Here is a 25,711-nt window from a genome sequence, read left to right as displayed (position 1 = left end):
GGTTTGATCCTCAGCACCACACAAAAATAAAAATTATAAAGATGTTGTGTCCACCGAAAACTAAAAAATAAATATTAAAAAATTCTCTCTTTAGAAAAAAAGAAAGAAATGAAATTTATATTCATACAAAAACTTGTACACAAATGTTATAGCAGCTCTATTCATAACTGCCCCAAACCAGAAACAATCCAACTATCCTTCAGCTGGTGAATTAATAAACTAGGCTACACAGAATGAATAAAAAAACAAGATCCAACTATATGCTGTTAACAAAAGATTCAAATTGCCAGACATGATAGTGCCCTATAATCTCAGTGGCTTGGGAGGCTAAGGCAGGAGGATCTTGAGTTCAGCCTCAGTAACTTAGTGAGGCTCTAAACAATTTAGTGAGACCCTGTCTCAAAATAAAATACAAAAACAGGCTAGAGATGTGACTTAGTGGTTAAGCATCCCTGAGTTCAATCCCTAGTACCAAAAAAAAAAAAAAAGAAGACTCATTTTACCAGCAAAGACACCCACAGGCTGAAGGTAAAAAGATGGAAAAAAATATTCCACACATACAGACCCTGAAAACAGGCAGGAATAGCTATTCTCTTATCTGACAAAGCAGATTTCAAGCAAAAATTAAACAGAAGAGACAAAGAAGGACACTACTAAATCCTGGTAAAGGGAAGAATCCAACAAAAAGATATAATAATAGTAAACATTTATGCTCCAAATATCAATGCACTCAATTAAAGGAAAAAAAAAAAAAAACAACTCCATGACATTAAATCCTAGATAGACTCCAACACAATGATACTAGGGGATTTCAACATACCCTATCACCAATAGACAGGTCATCAAAACGTAAAATCAATAAAGACATATCCAACCTAAATAACACTATAATTCAAATGGACTTAACAGATGTCTACAGAATATTTCACTCCAAAACAGCTGAATTTATCTTCTTCTCAGCATTGCATGCAATTTTTTTTCAAATTAGATCATATTCTTGGCCACAAAGCAAATCTTAGCAAATACAAAATATTTATAATCCCAAGTATCCTATCAGACCATAATGGAATGAAACTAGAAATCAACAGAAAGAAAAATAATTACCACATGCACACATGAAGATTAAACAATACTTTTAAATGAAGAATGGATCAAAGAAGAAATGAGAATAGAAATCAAGAAATTTTTAGGAACGAACAAAAACAGAGAGAGAACTTATCAAAACCTCTAGGAGGATATGAAATCAGTTCTAAGAAGAACTGATTCTTCCAAGAAGAATTTATATCACTGAATGCCTATGTTAAAAAATTAGATCACAAATAAATAAGCTTATGCTCCACCTCAAGGCCTTAGAAAAAGAAGAACGAACTCCAACACCAGTAGAACATAATTAAGATCAGAATCAAAAATCAATGAAATTGAGAATAAAGAAAATAATACTCAGAATCAATGCAACAAAGAGTTGATTCTTTGAAAAGATAAATAAGATTGACAAACCCTTAGCCAAACTACCAAAAGAAAGAGAAGAACAAAATCAATAAGATCAATGGTGAAAATGGAGATATCACCACAGATCCTTCTGAAATTCAGAGGATTATCAGAACCCATTTTGAAAACGTATACTCCGATAAACTGGAAAATCTGGAAGACACTGACAAATTTCTAGACACACATGAGCTGCCCAAATTCAATCTGGAAGATACAGAAAACCTAAACAGACCAATACTTGATCCAATATGTGGATCAAGTAATGAAACTGAAACAGTCATTAAAAGCCTTTCAACAAAGAAAAGCCCAGGATCAGATGGATTCTCAGACTTTCTCAAATTATTCCATGAAATTGAAAAGAAAAGAGATACTCCCAAAGACATTCTATGGAAGTAATATAAACCTGACACTAAAACCAGACAAAGACACATCAAGAAAACTATAACCAATATCCCTGATAAACATAGGTGCAAAAATCCATAGTAAAATATTCGTAAACCGCATTCAAAAACACGTCTAAAAGGAAATATACCATGATCAAGTGGGTTTCATTTCAGGGATGCAAGGTTGGCTCCACATATGAATCAATAAATGTAATTCAATAAATGTAATAAATGTAACAGAATCAAGGACAAGAATCACATGATCATCTCAATAGATGCAGAAAAGGATTTTGATAAAATTCTACACCATTCATGTTAAAAAAAGGTAGAAAAGCTAGAGACTGAGGAACTTACCTCAATATCATAAAGCCCATTTAGGACAAACCTGGATAAAACTCAAATGGAAATGGATTAAAGACTTAGGAATCAGATGAGAAATCTTACAACTGCTAGGGTCAACAATCCATCATATAGGTGCTGGCACCAATCAAAGTGCAAGAAATAAAACCAAGAATCAATAAAGGAGATGCCATTAAACTAAAACGCTTCTGTACAGCAAAGGAAATTATTAAGAGCATGAAGGGAGAGCCTACGAAACAAAATCTACTCCAGATACTCCTCCAATAAGAGAAAGAACTCAAAATGCTTAGCATCAAAAACCAAATAACCCAATCAATAAATGGGTAAAAAGAACTAAACAGAAACTTCGCCAAAGAAGAAACACAAATGGCCAACAAATATATGAAAAAAATCTTCAATTCTCTAGCAATCAGGGAAATGCAAATCAAAACTACACTAACATCTTACCTTACTCCAGTCAGAATGACAATGATCAAGAATACGAACAATAACAAATGTTGATGAGGTTGGTGGGGAGGGGAGGTACACTAGTACTTTGTTGGTGGGACTGCAGACTAGCACAACCATTCTGAAAAGCAGTATAGAGATTCCTCAAAAAATTAGGAATGGAACCACCATATGATCCAGCCATCCCACTCCTTGGTATTTTCCCAAAAGATCTAAAATCAGCATACCAAAGTGATATAGCCACCTCAATGTGTACAGCAGCACAACTCACAGTAGATAAATTATGAAATCTAGCCTGCTGTCTGTCAATAGATGAATGGATTAAGAAATTGTGATACACACACACACACACACAAATGGAGTTCCACTTAGCCATTAAAAAAAGAATGAAATTATGGCATTTGACAGTAAATGGATGGAAATGGAGAATATCAAGTTAAGTGAAATAAGTTAAACTCAGAAACTCAAGGGTGGAATGTTATGCAGAAGCTAGAGTAAAGAAAAGGGGAAGGTGATTGACAGTATAACATAAAGGGAAGATCAGTAATATAAGAAGGAGATGAGAGGCAGAGTGGAGAGATGGATAAGGGAGGCAACATAGAATGAATTCTTTAAAAATCATGTTATGGGCATATATAAATACACCACAGGGAACTTCACCTTTAAGTATAGGTAGAAAGAACCAATCAAATATAAACAAATAGCAAAAGGAACGCTACTAGAGTAGAGGAAGGAGAATGGGGAAGGGAAGGAAGACAAGACAGGAGGGAAGAAGATGAAAGTGAAAAGGGGGAGGGAAAGGGGTAGATCATGAACTAAAACCGAATTCCATGCATGTATGAGTTTGTCAGGATGACCAACTACTATGTATAACTATAAAGCTCTAACAAAAACAAACACACAAACAAATAAATAAATAAATACACTAAGCTACATCCAAACCATGAAATACTATTCAGAAATAAAAGGAAAGAACTATTAATATACATAATATCATGGATAACTTCAAAATGCCTTAATGTAAAAGAAGCCATACTCAAAATACTATGTTCTGTCTCTTAGCAGCTTAGACCACGGTACAAGCATCTGTGTGAATTAGCAAGACCATCTTTGTGACAAATTCCTTATTCCCATTGTGAACGGGTTTAATAGCCATTTTATGCAGATTTCAATAACATGACATTCCACTCCTATCTTCAATGTAACAAAGCAGCTTTCCGGATATCAAGCAATGCTCTGTCAAAACAGATATCCGGGAATTACTCGCTAGCAGTTTGGGCATAAATTTAGGTCTGATCACCCCAAATCACCCACCCAATCCAACATTATCATTGGCACTTTGTAAGCAGGCTCAAGTTAACCAAGGCAGGAGAAACAGGGAGGAAGGCACAGCTCTCTACTATCAATTCAACACTGGCAATTTAGTTTCAGTTAACATTCTTCCAATTAAATTAACATTATTCACCTCAAATGGCTTAGATTTCTGGTTTTATTAGTACTTCATGTTTGCTTCATAGTTATGTAAAAACTATAAGGCATTTGTACTCAGTTGTATATTTGTAAACATTCAAGTTTACAGTCTAATAAAACTAATTTTAAATTTGTAAAAGACTACATGACATTCTGGCAAAGGCAAAAACTACTATAGAGAGAAAATATCACAGTAGTTGCCAGGGGTAGAGAGTAGGGGAAGGGGCTGACTGCAAAGTGGCACTGTGATGGTCTTACAACCACTGGCATTTGTCAAAACTCAAACTGTAAAACAACAACAAAAGATGTCGTTTATGTAAATTTTAAAAGTGCATAAAAAAGGATACAGTTTAAAAACATGTAAAGGAAAACCACAAATGGAGAGAAAATATTTGCAATAGTAACTTAATGTTTTCCCCACAGATCAGGAACAGGACTGGGGCTGGGGCTCAGTGGTAGAGCACTTGTGTAGTACATGTGAGGCACTTGGTTCGATCCTCAGCACCATATAAAAAATAAATAATAAAGGTACCGTGTCCACTTATAACTAAAAATATTTTTTAAAAATCAGGAACAAGGCAAGATATCTATTCTCTCCTCTTCTATTCAATATTGTACTAGAGATCAATATTGTACTAGACAAAGGAAAAAAAGGCATAACCATTAGAAGGAAAGAAGTAATAACTGTCTTTAGTTATAGAAGACATGATTATACAAAACTTCCTAAGGAATCAAACACACAAACTATAAATAAATTCAGCGTGATCATTGTATATAAGGTCAATATATAAAAATCAACTATATTTCTATATTTACTTAACAACAAACAACTGGAAAGTAAAAAAAAAAATTAAAGCACTTATGGTAGTCTCAAAAAATATAAAACATGCTGGGCATGGGGGTGAATACCTGTAATACCAATGATTCAGGAGGCTGAGGCAAGAGGATCACAAGTCTGAGGACAGCTTCAACAACTTAGCAAGACCCTATCTCAAAAAATAAAAAGGGCTGTAATATATATAGTTCAGTGATAGAGAGTCCCTGGGTTTATTCCTCAGTGCTGAAAAACAAAACTACTATCTAAAACATTCATGCATAAATTTAACAAAAGATATATATATATATATATGACCTCTACATTAAAAACTACAAAACACTAAGAGAAATTTCTAAAACATCTAAATAAACGAAGAGATATACCATGTTCACTGGTTACAGGATTGAATACTGTTAAAATGTCTATCTTCCCAAATGGATATATAAATTCGACACAATCCCAACAAGCTTTTTGTAGAAACTGAAAAGTTGTCACTAAGATGAAAATGGAAATGTAGAAGTACGCTACCTGATATTAAGACTTAGTGTGTTCTGTGTTCTGTGTGGTCTTAATAGACATAAATAATAACAGAATAGCACAGAGTCCAAAATCAATCAACACACACATATTGTCAATTGATTTTTAAAAAGGAAACTTACAATTCAAAGGAGAAAAAAATCATCTTAAAAAAAAAAAAAAAACAGGGCAGGAGCAATTAGATGCCCTTATGAAAAAAGCAATCCCACATCTCAGGAGGCTAAGGCAGGAGGACCACAAGTTCAAAGCCAGCTCAGCAATTTAGCAAGACACTACCTCAAAATAAAAAAAATAAATAAAATGGGCTGGGGATGTGGCTCGGCAGTTAAGAACCTTTGGGTCCAATCAATCCCTGCCATTAAAAAAAAAAAAAAAAAAATCAAACCATACTACAAGCTATACACAAAAATTAATTCAAAATTGATCATAGACTTATGCATAAAAGTGATTTAAAACTACAAAATTTGTTTTGATGAAAACTCTTCAAATCCTTGGGGCAGGTTAAGATTTCTTGGATGGGGTGCTCAAAGCACTAACCATGAAAACATAACTGATAAACTGGAATTATTCAAAATTAAAACCTCTGTTCTTCAAAATAGAACATGTAACTAATATCCAATTCCAGTACCCATTATTCATTTTTTTCAATTTTTTCATTTAATACAATAATGAAGATAAATATGTTAAGATAAACATGCCTCTTCTTCTTTAGTCTATATAGCTACACTTCTGTGAAATGACACAGAAATAAAAGGCAAGTTAGAAGCACATTTATTATACTCTAACCCAACTTAAAATAGGGTACCCACCCAGAAGTTGTCTATGTAACCCTTGCCCCTATGACACTGGAACATCCCTGATCCAAACTGTAAAATATCAGATGCTGACTGTTCAGAACCATTGAAAAGAGTTATCCAAACAAAAATTTACCATGGGGAAACCCAAGAAAAAGTAATAGGGACGGAAAATTAAAACTTGTCAGTCTGCAAAAACAAAGGCTGAACAATGTTTATAAAATCACACAAGGGCTTTGACAAGGTAAATATGTATCTGTTCTCTATATCCTAGCAGGTGCCTCCTTGACACGTTAAAAATATAATTTTCAGGGCTGGGGATATAGCTCAGTTGGTAGAGTGCTTGCCTCCCATGCACAGGGCCCTGGGTTCAATCCCCAGCACCACAAAGTGGTGGCATATGCCTGTAATCCCACTGACTCGTGAGTCTGAGGTAAAAGGACAGCAAGTTCAAGGTCAGCCTCAGAAACCTAGTGAAGCCCTAAGCAACTTAGCAAGACCCTGTTTCAAAATTAAAACTACAAAGGGCTGGGGGTATGGCTCAGTGGTTAAGTGCCTCTGGGTTCAATCCCTACTACCAAAAACATATACACATATAATTTCCAGGGCTAAGAATGTGGCTTAGTAGTAGAGCATTTGCCTGGCACAAGTAGAAACCTGGATTCAATACCCAAACAAAACCATAATTTTTAGGGCAAAGAAAAGGAAGTAGAATTTTATAAAGCTATGATAAATTTACAAAACTTATCCAAGCAGTTTTGAAAGTTAACAATGTAATTAGAACTAAGATTTTATACTAGGTTTCACAATAGTTCACTAAGGAAAATGTGAGATATTTTATTATATATAAAGCCATCTGAATTTGCTCTTATAAAGTTCAATATTCCATCCACAAATAAACTCCACTTAATAAAATTTTGTGGAAAATTTTTGTAAGTATTACTGTAAGAGTTAAATTATCCCATTCTCTATAAGGGGCAATATGCAGACACTTACTAAAAATTTTAATTTATATATCCTGACTCAGGCATTCCCATTTCTAGGAATGTATTCATTGAATGAACCCAAACATGTATAAAAAGTACACAAGTGTTTTTATTAGCAGCATTATTTATAATAGTAAAAGACTGCAAACAATCTAAATGTCCCAAAATAACAGTTGAACAAATCATGGAACATAAAAAATTCAATGCTGCCATTCAAATAAGGGAAAAAGTATAGATATGTTCTGATATAAGTCATTCTTCAAATTATATTTTAAATAAAATGCAACAGATGCAGAACAGTGAGTATAGTATGCTACCATTTATAGAGGGAGAAAGGAAATGGGAAGGAAGGAGAGGAGGAAGAGACAAAACAGAAGGAAGTAAGGTTGGAGAGTAGGAGGAGAAGAAGAGGTAAGTGTATATGCTTACTGTGAACAAAAAACCTCTAGAAAAGTTCAAAATAATTTAAGAGTAGGAAAAACCATGGGAAGGGCTTAGTTTTCATTGTGTACCCTTTTTTTCTATTTTAATTTATATACATATTTACATACATACATACACACATATTATACACATACATTATATACATATACACATACATATACACATATAGAGAGAATATATATACACACACACATCATTTACAGAAATCATTTTAAAGCTTTTTCAATCTAACACATTTCAGGTACAAATTTATTCATAACAGCAAAACACCAATAACTTGAATATACATCAATAGGAGTACAGTTTAAGAAATTTTAGAATCTATCATTTAGCTATACTTGCCCAAGTATGCAAAGACACACACACACACACACAAAACACATACCAGGATGTTCACCACAACATCAATTATAAGTGAAAAGATGAAGTGTACCAAAATATCTATCAATAAATCGTGGTACAATATGCCATTCTATGTAGTCAGAATGCCATAAAATACTGTTAGGTGGGAAAAGCAAGTTTTATATAATATAATCTTAATTTTTATAAACATTTTAAAAAGACAAAACACCTTCAAAATTTCTATAGATTTCACTAGAGATGTAGCTTAGTGTAAGAGCTGGCATGAATGAGGCCCTGGATTTGATACCCAACACTGAGGGAAAAAAACCTAGGTATTCTAATTCTAATTCTCCTAGAATTCAGTGCTCACTCTACAAATACAAAAACAAAAGTCTTTTAAATTTACCCTTATTGATTTGTTCAATTTCACATTAACAGTAAAACAAAACAACAAAGCTTTGCCTTATATTTAATCTTTTCCTCCAAATGAAGTCTCTTAGCTAACAACTGCCTAACATTCTTTAATACTACTAAATATTCCTAAATTGTAGCTGTCATTACATGCCTTAGCATGAAGAATCAATGTTTTAAAAATATCTATTTTGGTTGATTTAGGCAGAATATCTGTAAATGCCTTAAGTGTCCTTTCTAGCACTCTACTCCTCCACCCTCCACCCTCCACCCACTTCCTTATCTTTTCCTCAAGGCCCAGCTCATGGCCCACCTTAACAAATCCCTCACTGATAAAGCCAATAAAATTTATCTCCCCTGTTAATACTAATACAGCATTTACTGAAGGAGCTATTCATTCTGTACTCATACTACTTCCTGGTATTATTGGTGTTATCTTCAAGAGTGTAAATTTACCTCTTGGTGACTGGAACAGGTTTGATTTTTGTTTGGTGGTTTTAGTGTTTTCCTCCATTTGCAACAGATATAAAATTAAGAATTTTAAATTTCAGTATCCAGAAAAAAAAATTTCCCCTAACATCTAAAATTAAGGGAAGGCATTCCCAGTTGACCGTTCTGTAAAAACAAGTTCTCACAACATTTAAATACCCAAGTATTCCAAACATTTTCCTCATCCCCATGGAGACAAAAAGATATCTTGACCACTCTGACCCAGGGACACAGATGCCTGTTTGGGAATATCATTCTTTAAAAAAGAATGTAAGTATAATAGTTTCCTTCATCAAACCACAATGGATTCTTTCTTAAAACAACTGCTAGACATCTATAGAGCCTTCGGGGGCCTAGTCCTTTTTAAATTCTTCTTTTTAAAAAAGGCGACAAAATCTGGAGGCTCTAGAATTTTTCATAGGCAATACTGGATTGGTAATTAGAGCATCTCTATGCACCAGGAAGACTTTGTCTACAAAGTTTTCTTAAAATGCTATTTAACAAACTCCATGTTTAAAAACAACACAATGAATGCCAGTTCAACTGCTTATTCCAAAGGAAACTCAAATCTATCTGATAGCTACCTGAGCCTATCTGAACAATTCTCAACCAACTTCCATTTTTAATTCAAAACCTACCATCCTGAAATAATTCAATACAATGCACTCTGCTCTTTCATCTAACACCCTTTCAAATAAACAAAGATAACTCTTATGTCTCATAATCTCTACTCAGGGGTTAAACTGGAATGAAGAGATGAAACAAATTAGTCCATTCCTAGAAATGACCATCTTTAATGACACAGTATCCAAATTGTTCTCATGTAGATTACACTCTTACGGAATACCCACAATATGCTTCTGTACAGAGGAATGAGCACTAGCCTGGCAACCATATCACTCTGATTACTGGTGATTGTGCAGACAACTAAAAATCTGAGATCAAAAACACAGAAGAGACTAGCCCTATACACAAAGGAACCTAGTTGTAAGGCTTCATTTTCATCTCAAATAAGGTTCGTTTACCTTGCTAGTTTTGATGCAATTCTAAGCCTAAGGTTTTTTTTCATTTTATAATGTTTTGTTATTCCTGCCAACATTGTGCTGTCTTTAAATATAACAGCAGTAAATCTATTTAAGTTTATTTAAATATTTAAGGGATTGCTAACATAAGCTAGGGTCACATATTGAGGTGTATGACATACAAGGCCTCTTTCTTTTTTTTTTTTTTCCTGTCTAAGTATGCTGGTCTGAATTTCATTTTTAAAAAGTATCCTGTCCCTATTAAGCTATTCTCTTTTTCATCTCTGACCACAGATCATACCTCAATTTTCGAGATTTTTCTTAAAGTCTCTGGATGAATGAAATCTACTTGCCTAAAAGAATCTACTTGCAAAGCAACTAAAATCCTTTCTCAGATTAGATTGCAAGGTAGAGCATGTGTATATAAAAACAATTAATGGATAAATTAATAGATGTTCCTTCCCATAACTAAAGTCATTTCTAGCTTACTTATAAATACCAAAGTTGAATGGCATTTTAAAAGTTAGCCCATAAAAGATACAGTAAGTGGTTATTGTCCCACTCCTCCAAATAAATCAAATACTTTGTTCTGAAGAGCAGTATTAAGTAAACAAATAGGAGAAATATATTCAAAAGAATAAATGTAAACTCCATCCTGGCCAGGGCCTATGTCACTCCTGGGTAGCAAGTGGGTACTCAAGGAACCACAATAACTCTTCTGGAGTCTTTCAGTAATGTTTATTTAGTAAAGTTTGTTTTCATAAGCACTCAGCTTATTATAGCAATAAAACATTTTTTAAAGGCTGTATCAAATGCTTTAAAAACCAAGCTCATCAAATAACTATTGTTTCTTCAATATTCAGAATACCATGAAAGAATACACAAGAGTTCACAGTAAGTCACTTGGGACTAAGGTCTTAGTATTTTGTCTTAAGTGATATGAGGCAATGGGCTAAAAGCTTAAGGAAAATCATTTCATAGAACATTATATGATTAACACCTTTAGATAAATGAATAAAGTGACGGCAAGGGAAATCTGAGGCATATTTCAAAGTCAGTACATGAAAGGATGGGCAAAGCCAGGTGCAGTGGTGCACACCTGTAATCCTAGGGTCTCAGGAGGCTGAGGCAGAAAGATCACCAAATTCAAGGCCAGCCTCAGCAATTAGCAAGGTCCTAAGCAACTTAGTGAGACCCTGTATCAAAACATAAAAATAAATATATATATAAAAAGGGCTGGAGTTGTGGCTCAGTGGTTAAGCATCCCTGCATTCAATTCCCAGCATCAAGGGAAAAAAAAAACAGAATGGGCAAGATACCTCACTGGTTCATACTGCATCATTGATTTATACACATTATCTATTCAGAGAAATTCTTTATACAGTACTGAGGACAAGAAAGTTTTTATTTGCCTGCAAATATCTGTTATTAAACACAAGAAGTCAGTTTCCAGCTCCAGTTCATCTACATTAAGTTAATGTTATTCTCTGGCCTCTTACATAGTGAGACTGAATCTGTCACTTTCATCTGAGATTTTAGAACTTAATATCTAACTCTATAAAATTTGGTACTGAAAATCTGAATTTCCCTAAATGTTCACCGTAGAAATTATGAGATGATGAAAAAACAACAGCAATTAGGCCCCAATAAGACCTGGTGACAAAGCACTTCAGTTGGGATTCAAAAAACCCAAGTTTTCATCTAGTTTTCCTACTCAAAGCAAATCCTTACTAAAAGAAAGTTGTGTTGTAGCTTAAAACTACATAGGACCAAATTTCTAAGGAAAGTTACCCCCAATGAATACAGAATATAACTTCTCACCCTTTTAATACATCAACATTTTAAAGTCAACTATTGAAATATTTTCTTTTAAAGATCTTCTATACATGATATGGATTGTGGATATTCTTTCCCTGAAGTAAATGACTATAACACAAGCATAAAAATATTAAACTTAAAAAAAAATCCCCACAAGACAATTTGAGGGAGTAATGCAAATGTTCTATATCCTGATTTGGTGGTAGTCACACATATACAAATTTGTCAAAACTTATCCAGAAAATGCTTAAAGTGGGTATATTATATGCATACAAATTACGCTTCCACAATGTTACTTTTCTCCTCAACTCCTATTACTTCTACCTCCATAACACCTCAGTATCTATTCATTCATTCATTCATTCATTCAATAAAAATTTCAAGGCAATGTGTTAGATAGTGAAGATAGTAGCTGTGAACAAGAAAAAGTTCATGCACTCAAGGCGTTTACAGTCTAGAAAGAACACAGTAAACAAGCAATATAGAATACAATGGAAGTATGAAATAGGTGCTATTAAGAACATATAACAATGGGCTGGGGTTGTGGCTCAGACAAACAGCACTCGCCTAGCATGTGTGAGGCACTGGGTTCAATCCTCAGCACCACATAATCCTCAGCTCCAATTACACATAAAGTAAAATAAAGACATTGTGTCCACCCTTAACTAAAAAACAAATAATTAAGAAAAACATATAACAAGTGCATGTAACCCAGCTCTACCATCACAAAAGCATAATATTCTCTTAAATTCTCAAATTTTAAATTTCCCTTTCTAACCATAACATTCAGTCCTTTCATTTATTCCAACAACATGACTTTTAATATCTCAAATCCCATGATATCCCCAGAATTCCTGTTTTAACTTTTCATATGTCCCTATTTGCCTAGATTCCAAGGTTGGACACTATTCTAATATGGTCCCTCATTTCCTCTTCCTTCTTCCATCCACAACCTCCAATCCCCAAGCTACTACCAGTCTTTCTAAAATAAAATCACTGATATCAATCCTTAGTTATTGATTCATTTAAGAATAAGGGCAGGGGCTCGGGAGGTGGCTCAAGTGGTAGCATGCTCGCCTGGCATGCATGAATCACTGGGTTCGATCCTCAGCACCACATAAAAGAAAATAAAGATAAAAATAAATATTAAAAAAAAAGAGCAAGGGCACAGGTTGGGGTGGGGGTAGTTCAGTGGTAAAGCACATGTTCAGAAGGAACAAGGCCCAGGTTCAATTTCTGGCACCAATAAACAAGAATATGTGAGTGTTTGCTATAAAAAGCACATATCAGGATACAATAGTGAAAGGTCAGACATAATTCTTATCTTCTTGAAACTTACATTCTGGTGGGAGAGACAGGCATTTCAATAAGTAAATAAAGACAATATAGTAATTACAAATTATAATAAGAGCAATAAGTAAATAAATGGGGTTCTTTGACAGAGAATAAGAGAAGAGCATCTTTTAGAAAAAAAAAAAAAGAAAAAGAAAAAAATCACTCTAGGAAAAGGTAAGAGCAAACAAACATGCAAGCCTTGAAGCAAGATAGAGCCTGGGCTTATTTTAGAAATAAGACAGCTGGGTGTGGTGGCATATGACTGTAATAACAGTTATTGGGGAGGCTGAGGCAGGAGAATCACAAATTTGAGGTTATATTGGTCAATTTAGTGAGATCCTATCTTAAAATTTTTTAAAAAGGGAGGGACTAGGAAATGTAGCCCAGTGGTAGAGTGCCACTTTTTTCAATTTCTAGTACAAAAAAATGGGAGAGAGGGGGAGACAGGACAGTATGGCTAAAGGTGAATGAGGAGAAAGGAAATGAGGGAAAAATATAAAGGGCTAGACCAGGCAAAGTCATAAAGGGCTTGTAAAGTCAATGAGGTCAGACTTTTCCAAGTACAATGGGAAGCCTTTGAAAGATTCAGGCAGGAGACTATTATTATTATTATTATTGTTATTATTATTATTTTGGGTACTGGGATTGAATCCAGGGGTGTTTTATCATTGAGCTATAACCACAATCCCTTTTTTTGTTTTTTGAGACAGGATCTCACTAAATTGTTAGGGTGTTACTAAGTTGCTAAAACAGGCCTCAAACTTGCAATAATCCTGCCTCAGCCTCCTGAGTCACTGGAATTACAGAACATGTACCACTATACTCAGCAAGACTGTAATCTTAAGATTACACTAGTTGCTCTATGAAGAATGGACTAAAAGATGGCAAAAGCAGAAGCAAAGAAACCAGTTAAAAGGCCATTACAGTTATCCAGGCAACAGAAATTTAATTTCAGAAATGCAACAGAAAGTGGCTTGATTGTCAGAAATGTCTGTGTTCAAAAGCTGTGGTGAAGGTGTCATCTACTGAGACAGGGATAAGAAAACTCTTGATCTGCCTTTCCCCTTTCTTCTCTTAGAACCTGGTCCTTCCTCTCAGAACATGACACAACCATTGTCATAGTGCTAAAGTCAAAAACTGGAGATCCAGTTGTCATCTATTTCTTCCCTTTTCCTAATCCATCATAAAGATTTTTTTTGTTTGTTTTTGTTTTTGTTTGCTTCTACTGTATTTCCAAACTCTCTCATCTACTTCACTCCAGCTCCAATGATATTCTATCTAGTGCAAGCTATCATTAACTATGGTTTGGGTTACTGCAGTGACTTCCTAATTGTTCCCCTGTTTGAAATACCTATCAGACATCTAAGTAGAAATGATAAGTAGGCAGCTGAATTTATGATTCTGGAGTTCAGACATGAAATGACTAGAGACTGAACACACACAGATGATATTTAATTCCAAAGAACTGGATGAAATTACCTAAACAGAGTATGTAGTCAAGCAAAAGAAAAGAGCTTAACACCATGTCAGGAGATATCTTCTAAGATAAAGAAGAAAATCCAGTCCAAGACAGAAGGCAAAAGTTCCAGCAGATCACCCCAAATGCCCTCTGGATTTCCAATTTTTCTCAACACTCATGATGGACCCAATAAACCACCCTCTCCTCAAAACTAGCTTAGTTTTGAGCAGTTGATACTGATAACTTTTATTTCCTAGGCTGTTCCATTTCCAGGTCCATACACACAAATGTACACACACACACACTAATCCTCAAAGATCTTATCCATTTCTATAGCCTCAACTTATAACTTCAAATATCTAGGTAAGTGTTATTCAAACTGTGGCCCACAAACCAGGATTTCAGGGCATGCTTGTGGGAAAAATGTAGATTCTTGGACCTTACTCCTCACTGCAGATCTACTGAGTCAGTTCCTCTTGTGAATTTCTTTTCTTTTCCTTTTTTTTTTTTTTTTGGTGCTGGGAATTGAATTCAGGGTCTCATGCATGCTAGGCAAGTGCTCTATCACTATCACCAAGATACATCCCTAGTGACTCTTAAGCAATGGCTTTTATAATATAATTTTATCAATAACTCATACATATTATTTCATTCTAACTTCATGTTAGGTGATATTAGGAATATTGCAAATAGTAGTTTCACAAATATATATATATATATATGTATATGTATATATATATATATATATACATATACACATAAATATATGAAGGAATGTTAAGGAAATCAGAAATTAAAACAAGGGTATGACTAATTGAAGTGGTTAGAGTTCTTAAACCTCTATATTTGGCTCATTTTTATTATTTTTGTTTTCTCCTGCCTCCAATAGTGATTTAAAATACAATGGTGATTTTTTAAAAATCTAAAACTAAGCTTGTTTTGCTTAACAGCAAAGTATTAGTAAACGGTAAGCCAATATCTTACTCCACCAGTAGAATAAAATTGAAAATAACAGCTTTGAAAAGAAAGTAGCCAAGTCTTCTCTGGGGTCAAGAGATTCAATCAAAGAGATTCAACTTAAAAAAGAGTAGTTATGAGGCTTAACAGTCGTATGTTTCTATCCAGTTACATCACTCTATCTTGAATTAGTATATTATCTGTGACACTAGTCTATGAAGCTATATTACACTATCCACTTACTATTTTTGCAAAGTCCAAAGAAATCTAATGTTATTTTTTGAAAAGTAAAGAGTTTGCCACATAAATTGCAACTCAATTCCTGTACTATTGTCTTCAATTCTAAATTAGTAGAATCCAGATGAGGTTTTAGTGTGCCAATTGAAGAAATATATCAAAGCTTTAAATAAATAAGCCATCTTTGGTGATATGAAACTACAACAACTCTTCTTCTGACCACAACATAGTTTCTCCATTCCTTCCAACAAGTAAAAAGCACAATCTTTTTTTTTTTTGAGCCAGGGTCTTGCCATGTTGGAACTCCTGGTATCAAGCAATTCTCCTGCCTCCTTCTCCAGAGCACCTTGGCTTACCATTAAGAAGAAATGTTTCATGGCTGGGGATGTAGCTCAGTGGTACAGTCCTTGGTTAGCATGTCCAAGGCATTGGGTTTGAGTCCCAGCATGCCCCCCACAAAAAAAAGTTCCAGCTGCTTAGAAACTTTTCACATCTTCTCATTCCTTATAATCTTATATACATATATATGTGTATGTGTGTGTATATATATATATATATATATACACATATATATATACACTCACACATATATGTATATATGTACATCATTTTATTTGTTCATTTGTATGTGGTGCTGAGGATCAAACCCAGTACTTCACATGTGCCAGGCAAGTGCTCCACCTCTGAGCCCCAGTCCCAGCCCCTCATCCTCTTAAATAGATTTTTCGTAGTATACTACCAGTAGTGAAATGAATTTGGAGAGCTATTTGAGGTAGAGAAAAATAGAAAAGAAACACTGGCCTTAAGCAAACCCTTATTCCAACTTCATCCCTATCTGGATTCTACCTCCCAGCCAGTCTCTCCAATTTGTTGTTGACTCATTTCCACAGCTCATTCTGTTGCTCATAAAACAACACTCAATGTCTACAGAATTAAAATACTTGAAGAATGTATCTTATTAAAACTGCAAACCAATGAAACTTCATTAAGAGCTATTTACCACACACCTTTCTATATGCAGCTGAAAACCAAACTGATAAAACATAATGCCATGGTAGATAGTGGGATGTTTCCTATATAACTCTCCACTAAATGCCTAGGAAGGGAGGAGCACATCCAGAACATTCCCTAACATTGCCCCCCACTTCTTATCCTCTTCAGCTAGCTTTCTCCCTATGGCCAGACTACTGATTCAAATTTGCTCACTAATTCTGCCTTCCCATTCTCTCAAAATACAAGAGCAAAGCATAGATTCTGATATTAATTAATCGTATTGCTCTGAATTGAAATGTCTAGAAATCCCTGCTTCACCTTTTCAAAGCGGCGACAGATGATGGGTTTCTCCACTGAGGATTAGGCCTTGTAATATCAAGATGTTATAATGAAAGACAATTCCTACACCCCACATCTGGATGGGACTTGACAGCGGCAACATTCCCTGCCACTAACAGATCCCACCCAGCCAGCTATGCGATACACCAGGTGCTGCGTCCTGGATTCCTACCATCAAGAGGGGTTAGCACTGCGTCTATCAGAAAATGGCTTTCTCCAACCTCGCCTCAGCTCCCACATCAAACCACCTAATAACATCCCCAGTTCTTTCTACTTCAGGATTGAGACATGCATGCTGGAGCTCATCAAGACTAATAAATGACAGTCATTATATTTCGTAGACTTGGCTGGCAGGAATATGGGTGACGACTAACTTTTCATTCGGAGTCTTCCTTCCAGATCAATCCATATGACTTCCCCCTCCCCAGAGCCGCCATAGGGGGTGAAGCCCCGCATCCTCCTGAATGTGGTAGGGAGGCACAGGGGGGAGGACAAAAGGAACTTGCCCACAAGGACTTACAGATGCCAGTCGCTGAGGGGTCTGGGGCAACTCGGTGCTCACTTCCATCCTCTCCGCACCCTCGGCCTCTTCATCCGCCATCTTAAGGGAAACTAACGCCCGCAGTTCTCGACCCCCGGCCAGAGGCGAGCGGAAACCTGTGGCCGGTCGGAGTGACGAGGAGCGACACTTTTACGACGGCCCCTGAAGTCGGGTTTGACGCAGAATAGAGGAGCGGCTTCCGGTCCGCTTCCCGGAAGCAGGCGTAGCCAACTGAAGGAGCTGGCGGGGCTTTTCCCTGAATTTAGTCGTAGTGTCTGATGACTTGAATGTTTATCTGGCTTCGGTGCTAGAATTTCTTGCATCTACTAGGAAAAAAACAAATTCAGCGTCCATTTTGAAAGGAGGAAGCTGTCTGGGAGAACCTCTCCTGGCTGGCCGGGTTGTTGGCCTGGGGCTGTTTTGTCTCCTGACATACCTGCAGTGGTTCTCCAGATACTACAAAATGAAAAAGAAAGCACTCACAGCTCTTCCACCTATAGAAGTGTTGCCTTGGGCACTTGCACCTGTGTGTAATGATCCTCAGCTTTTGGGTAGGGGTGTGAAATTCAAAAAATGGCAACAGGCGTCTGGAGAGGGAGGATAAACTGTTGCATTTGCATTATGGAATACCATGCAGCACTTGAAAAGAACAAGATAAATGGCGAATCTAAAGCATACCAATAGGTCCCCACCTCTCTGATGTGGAATGTAGGAACTGTTGGCATGGTTGGCGTTAAGTTTTTGATTCTAGAGGAGCTTGAGTGACAGTCGAATATGAGTATGCGACGTTTCTTAATTCAAAGAACTCCTTTTCTAAAGTAACTTTACCATGATGAGGGAATTAAGAAGGAAGTAAGATTCCAGCCAAAAAATTCATATCAAGAAATTATTCTTGGGCTGGGGATGTGGCTCAATCGGTAGCGCGCTCTCCTGGCATGCGTGCGGCCTGGGTTCGATCCTCAGCACCACATTACAAACAAAGATGTTGTGTCTGCCGGTAACTAAAAAATAAATATTAAAAAAAAAAAGAATTCTCTCTCTCTCTCTCTTTAAAAAAAAAAGAAAAAGAAATTATTCTTGGAGATACTGGGAAAAGATGTGAATCTTGGAAGATAATTATTCTAAATATGCAGGGAAGAAGTAAAATTGAAGGTTGTTTTTCTTACAGAACATTTGTCAGATTTATTTGATCAAAAACTTGAGGAGGATTTATATAATAACTTTACTCTTTAGAAACTTCAAGATTATTGAAAGGAATGGGGTAGTCAAAATTCTCAAAAGAATATCTTAAGACAATCTGTAAATCCTAATTTATGTGTTCTGTTTTAAGTTATCTCCAAATATTAAAAAGGTAGGTTTATGTGAAAAGATTAAGATAAATTAACTGAGAAAAAAACAAATTGCCACAAACAATGTGCATTTACACATATGTGCATATAAATATGAAGGCATAAATCTGAAAAAGGAGAAAGCAAACTAATAAAGCTCCAAGGGCCAGGACAAGGATTGGAGGAAAAAAGTCAGAGCTGCTTTAGCATTATCTGTGTTGTTTTAAATAGTTTACAAAATGAATAATTTAAAAGTATTTTTAACAAGGAGATCTATTCAAGGTCACATTTTCTTTGCATACTTCAATTAAAACAACACATCGAAGTAGATTGGATATATAGTAGGTAAGTTAGCCCATCTATCTATTAAGCCAGACAGTAAAGAAATTTGCAAGTATGTAAAAAACATTGCTACACTTTCAGATAATTTTGTTTTGAAAGTCAGTTAATTTTCATTTAAAATGCTGTCTATGTTAGTATATATTGGCCTGGGGATAAAAATAAAATATTATTTTATTTTTTAAGAGATAATTTTTTAATATTTATTTTTTAGTTTTCGGTGGATACAACATCTCTATTTTATTTTTATGTGGTGCTGAGGATCGAACCCAGCGCCCCACGCATGCCAGGCGAGCAGGCTACTGCTTGAGCCACGTCCCAGCCCTGGGTTTATTACTGTAAAACAATTGTTACATATTTAATTTTTTTTTTGCATTTCTAATATAGTAAATGTTGAAAGATACAGCCCACATATACAGGAGATCTCTTAGTATAAAGTGATCCTGAGACCATAAAATTTGGAAACCACTGTTGTAGAGACATTCTTTTTGGCATGAGAAGATATTTAGAATATATTGTTGTGTAGTAAAATTAAGTTGCTGATACAGTATGATTTTTTGGTAAGGTCAAAAAATGCACTTATTTTTATATTAAATGTGTTTAATGAAGAATACTAATCATCACCACAATATTACTTTTGGTTATCCCTAGATTGTGGAAATTTTGTTTTCTAATTTCTACTTTAAGTGCATTTTCTAGTTTTTATTACAACAAGCATTATTTTGTGCAAAAGTACTTTTTACAGATCTATCCATTTTCAAGGAATACTCAGTCTATCCAGTTCAAAAAGCATTTCCTTGCTCTCCTAGCCAGATGTGATTGCATCTTTTCCTCCACTTGGAGTAATTAGTAGCTATGTACCTACCCTTTGAAATAAACTTTATGGATTTGAATGTCTATTTTTACTACTTGCTGGTTCTGTAAACTTAGGAGAATTAGCCTGAGACTTGGTTTTCTCATCTATAAGACAAATGTAATGAGAATATTTTCCTCATGTGATGATTATAAAGATTAATGAGACACTCCACCTAAAGCCCTCAATACCTGGTTTTATGCAGTACAGTGCCTGCTCTGCTAGTGTTCAGTACCAGCTATAAGGTCTTTTTAATTTATCCTACATCCAAAGGCACTGTCAAGTGGGAGATGAGTCTTTCCATTGTGGAAGTCTTATTGGGAGAAGGTGTCCCCCACCATGTGGCTAGAATTCATTCCTGCTTGGTATCCTCAGGTAGTAGTATACTTTCCTTATTTTGTGTGTGAGTGAGTGTGTGTTGGGGGGGAGCTAAGGATCATGCATACCTCATGCATACCAGGCAAGTGCATTACCACGGAGCTGCACTCTTAGCCCTGCAGTGTCTTTTCAGATTATTGCTAAAAGACAGGTTGTGCCTCCTGCTTTTTGGTATTCCGTTCTTCCTTATATTTCTGCTTGCTTTCCAAACCTATCCCCAGCCTCCTACAGAATCTCTGATTCATTTATGTCCCTTCAGTAGATATACTTTTTGCTTAAGATATCCAGAGGGTTTGTGTTGTTGTTGTTTTAATCATAGGTTGGATATCCCTTACTCAACTTAAATACTTAGGACTAGAAATTGTTTTTTTTTTTTTGGGGGGGGGGGTTTACAGATTTTGGAATATTTGTTTATACACAATAAGACATCTTGAGGATAGAACACAAAATTAACTTATGTTTCATATATGCCTTATACACACAGCCTGAATAATTTGTGCATAAAGGAAAGTTTCATTGTATGGAATTTTCCACTTGTGGTGTTATGTTAGTACTCAAAACATTTCAGATTTTGAAGCATTTCCAATTTTGGATTTTCTAATTAGGAGTGTTCAATCTGTATTTAAAATAGAAAGTTTCCTAACTGATGTATTAACTATTAAATTGTTATTTATAACATGTAACACTGCTTTATGTTAATTGCCTGTATCCTTAAATTGTTAGTTCCTTGAACAGAGGAACCCAGGCCTATCCATAGAAATTCAGTTTCTTTACTAAGAACTTCAGATACATTTTAAAGTGTAACTTGAAAATAGTCCTTGAGCTGGGGTTGGGTGGCAATCCTGTGATAATAGCTCCTATTATTGCTGTTGTACTAACAAGGAATTCATGGCCTAATGTAGTGAAGTTGCTTGTCCAATTACTAAGTGACAAAAATCTACATTCAAAAATATACCTGTCTGGCTTTAATTTATCAGTAACTTATTGCTCTTTTCTTATCTAGACCAAGGTGTGGTTTGGTTAGTTTAGAATAGGATTATAGATTTCTTTTATTTTTCCCCCAGTACTGTCCCATTTATTTATTTTGTTGGGGGGGGGGGGCTGGCGGCAGGGATGGAACCCAGAGGCACTTAACCACTGAGCCAATGCCCAGTGGGCAGGGGCAGGGCCTTGCTCAGTTGCTGAGGCTGGCTTGGAACTTGTGATCCTCATGCTATAGCCTCCCAAGCTGCTGGGATTACAAGCCCAGCTATATATATTACCCATGTTTAGAAATGTTTTACTTAGAATCTTCATTTTTTAAATTGTTCCTGTAGTTTTCAACTCTGGCTGTACATTAGGATTGCCAAGGAGCTTTTAAAATTTCCAAATTGAGCTGGGGGGTATGGCTTAATGGTAGATAGAGCTTAAGCATGTGTGAGACTCAGTTCAATCACATAACCCACCAAAAATAAATCTTTAATATTATTTATCCAGATAAGAGAAGAGCAGCCTTCCTAATTGGTCTCTCTCTTTTCATTCTCTTGCTCAAATTAATCCACTATTCTGCTAGAATTACTCTTTTTAAAAAATTTCCATTGATTAGTGTTTTTAACTGTAGATGAACACAATAGCTTTATTTTACTTGTTTATTTCTATGTGGTGCTGAGGATTGAATCCAGTAGACAAGTGCTCCACTACTGAGCTACAAACCCAGCCCCAGAATTAACTCTTAAAAATAAATCTGGTCATTTGACTCTCTTATACCTACATACATTGGACAACTGCCCTAGATTAAAATTTAACATCTGAACATGGCGTCCAAAGCCCTTCTCAATCTGACCTGAAATGATTTTTGCCAGTATAAGCCTCCTTATTATCCCTGACCTTAAACTTCACCCACATTTATTTTCCAAACACAAACATACCATAGAGTCTGGCACCTCTGTTTACATAGGTTAGTCCCTTGGCCTAGAAGGTCTGTGTATTATGCTATATACTTTTACAAAATATGTATTAGCCTGTTATTAACATTTCCATGTCTTTAATATTTTTCTTCAAAATTATTTTAAGGTTACTGCATGGTATTCCCTTCTATGTGTATTCCATTTTAAAAACTTCTACTGTGGAACATTTACTATAGTTTATTTCCAATTTTCTTTTCTTTCTTTTTTTTTTTTTTTGGTGGTGGTGCTGGGGCCTTGCACATACTGAGCACCTAGGGCCTTGCACATACTGAGCAAGCTTTCAACACTAAGTTATATCCCCAGACCTAAATAAATTTTGTTCTCATGAACTTACTTATTGGTAAGTAGGTTCATGGGAGCATACTTATCCATATTTTTCCTTAGGATAAGTAAAAGTAACAAGTCAAAGAGAATGGTACATTTTGATATCCCCCCCCCCTTTTTTTTTTTTTATTTTTGCAGTGCTGGACATAAGAGTCCAGGTACTTACACATGCTAGTCAAGTGCTTCACTTAGCTATATCCCCAGCCCTAATCTTCTATTTTAATAGATAAAATAGACTATATATGTTTTTTTATTAAATTGTTCATAAGAATGTTGTGCTAAATATTTTATAAATAATGATTTCATGTAACAAGAATAACAATAAAAATGAATACCAGTATATCTACCACTAGTTTAACTTTTAAACACTTAAAAAAAAAGTGACCAAAATTTTTTTCTGGTAGTTTAGTTTAAATTGCTGAGTTTGGTGCTTTTTCTAATTTTTGGTAAGGGCATTAGTCTTCTTGTTTTGACTTGTGGATCCATGTCTTTGCAGGGTGGTAGAATGGCATGTATATCTCAGGAATGTGAAAGCTGACAACCTTTATGATTGTTTCTCCATCTGTCACACACATTTAAAGAGGATGTAAAGAATGTATTTGATATTATCCAAACTTGCCTTGACTCAATTCATACTGGTTACAGTCCATAGTGGTTATATGGACATATTCTCTTTGAACCATAACTTACCAATGGCTTACAATAGGCTGAGTTTGCAGCTTACTGGTTGAGTGCTTGTGTAGCATTGATGAGGCCCTGCATTTGATCCTTAGCACCACAAAAAGCAAAAACAAATGACCTACAATAGCAAAAAGGTGGAAACAATCCAGGTGTCCATCAACAGATGAATGGATAAACATACATTGTATATACACACAAGGGAACATGATTCAGTCTTAAAAAGTAAGATTTTGACACATGCTACATCCTGAATGAACTTTGAGGATGTCTGATTGAATGAAATGAGCAAGATACAAAAGGACAAAATGTATGATTCCACAAATCAAATTGATTCTCAGTAGTCAAATTCACAGAGACAGAAAGTAGAATGGTATAGTGCGATGCTACATAGTGTACAACCAGAGAAATGAAAAGTTGTGCTGCAATTGTGTACAATGAATCAAAATGCATCCTGCTGTCATATAAACTTAATTAAAATAAATGAATTAATTAAAAAAATAGATGCAATAGTACTTGTTTAGTGAAAACAGTTATTTTAAGGTTATTTTCCTTGTGGGAGAAAGCTGGGTTAAAAAAAAAATGGAATGGTGGTTGCCAGGGTCTGGGGAGATTGGGAGACTGGGGAGTTTATGTTTAATGGGTACAGAATTTCAGGATGATGAAAAGAGCTGTGAAGATGGATGGTGGTGATGGTTGCATAATATAAATGTACTTAATGGCCCTGAAGGTATACTTAAAAATGGTTAAGAAGGTAAATTCACCAAATTTTTGAAGTAAATTTTTAAATGTTTACATACAAGCCGGGTGCAGTGACCCATGCCGGTAATCCCAGTGACTCAGGAGGCTGAGACAAGAAGATCTCAAGTTCAAAGCCAGCCTCAGCACGTCGAGGCAATAAGCAACTCAGTGAGACCCAGTCTCTAAATAAAATACAAAATAAGGCTGGGGATGTGCTCAGTGGCTGAGTGCCCATGAGTTCAATCCCCGGTACCCCCACCCAAAAAAATACTTACATACACATAAAAAAAAAAAAACTACCTGTTTTGATTACTTTAGCTCTTTATGTAAACAACTTCACAAAACAATCATTTATTACTAGATATTTTTTATTTTTAATAAGGTCAATATATGAAATGGTGATTTCATATACTTGTCTATTTCATAGACAATTTCTATATCTTATGTATGAGTCAATTCAACTTATGGTTGTTGATGATATTATACACTATATTGTTTAAGGTCCAAGTTATACATTCTCCCTTGACTTTAGTTCTAGGTAAGTCCACTCCAGTGGTAAATTGCTGCCTTCTTTTTTTATTATGAGATAATAATGATCTATTTACCTTTCTGCTTTGTCAGGAACTAAGAACCACTTTTTATACTGAATTGTAGTGATTAGCTGGTCAAACCAGTATTTCCCTAGAGAATCATTAATCATCATTAAGTAAATAAAATCCTGTTCCTATGCACTTTGATTACTATGGGGAAAATGGCTTGGTTGTAGTTCAGTATCTGAAATTTAGACTATTGGCCTTAGTGACTTTAAACTGTTTCTGTCCAGGATCCCTTAATGGCACATTTCTTTCTATTTGCTGTCACACAGAATCTTGTATTCCATTTCTGCTAAATAATTTTCTGTATCTGTGAGGTTCCTTTAGGGCCTTTCCAAATGTATTTTATGTACACTGCCAGCATTTTAAATCACATCATTTCAATTATATCTTCCAAATTTGGTTTTAAAAAGCCCTGGTCCCATTCTTTGTTTTTGACTTTTAAGTTTAGGGTTTTTTGTTTTGTTTGTTTGTTTTGAACAGTGTCTTGCTGTGTTGCCTAGGCTGGCGTTGAACTCCCAAACACAAGCAATCCTTGTGCATCAACCTCCTAAATAGCTAGAACTACAGGTATTTACCAGGGTGCCAGGCTCTAGGAACTCTTTTATTTCCTCCAGAATGCACAGTTGTTAAGTTCTGTAGTTTCAATCTTTACAATAACTTTTACATCTGATCCATTTTTTCTAAACTCAGTGTTACATTCTCCCATCTTCTTTCTTAGGTCTTCGTAATAACCTACTGCCTGCATTATTGCAGTCTTCTCTAGTAAGTTCTCAATGCCGTTGCCATATCTATTTTGCCAAAGCAGATCTCTGTTGTTTTCACTCATGACATTTATAAAGGCCTTCCACAAGGCTCAAGT

At 35.4% G+C, this 25,711-nt stretch overlaps 1 protein-coding gene across 3 annotated transcripts in view; it reads right to left on the bottom strand.

Moving 5' to 3' along the window:
* The window catches only part of Ubr1 (ubiquitin protein ligase E3 component n-recognin 1), a 150,993-nt gene that overhangs the window by 124,266 nt on the left and 1,016 nt on the right, over nucleotides 1-25,711 (bottom strand). For all 3 annotated transcript variants that reach the window (XM_015480756.2, XM_048792980.1, XM_048792979.1), the window contains exon 2: nucleotides 17,649-17,995. In XM_015480756.2, the coding sequence (XP_015336242.1) occupies nucleotides 17,649-17,729 (81 nt within the window). In that variant the 5' untranslated portion in view covers nucleotides 17,730-17,995. The remainder of the gene's footprint in view (nucleotides 1-17,648; nucleotides 17,996-25,711) is intronic.

This window comes from Marmota marmota, unplaced genomic scaffold (genome assembly GCF_001458135.2).
Source record: "Marmota marmota marmota unplaced genomic scaffold, marMar, whole genome shotgun sequence".
Taxonomy (NCBI): Eukaryota; Metazoa; Chordata; class Mammalia; order Rodentia; family Sciuridae; genus Marmota; species Marmota marmota.
This window is presented reverse-complemented; position numbering and strand designations above follow the sequence as displayed.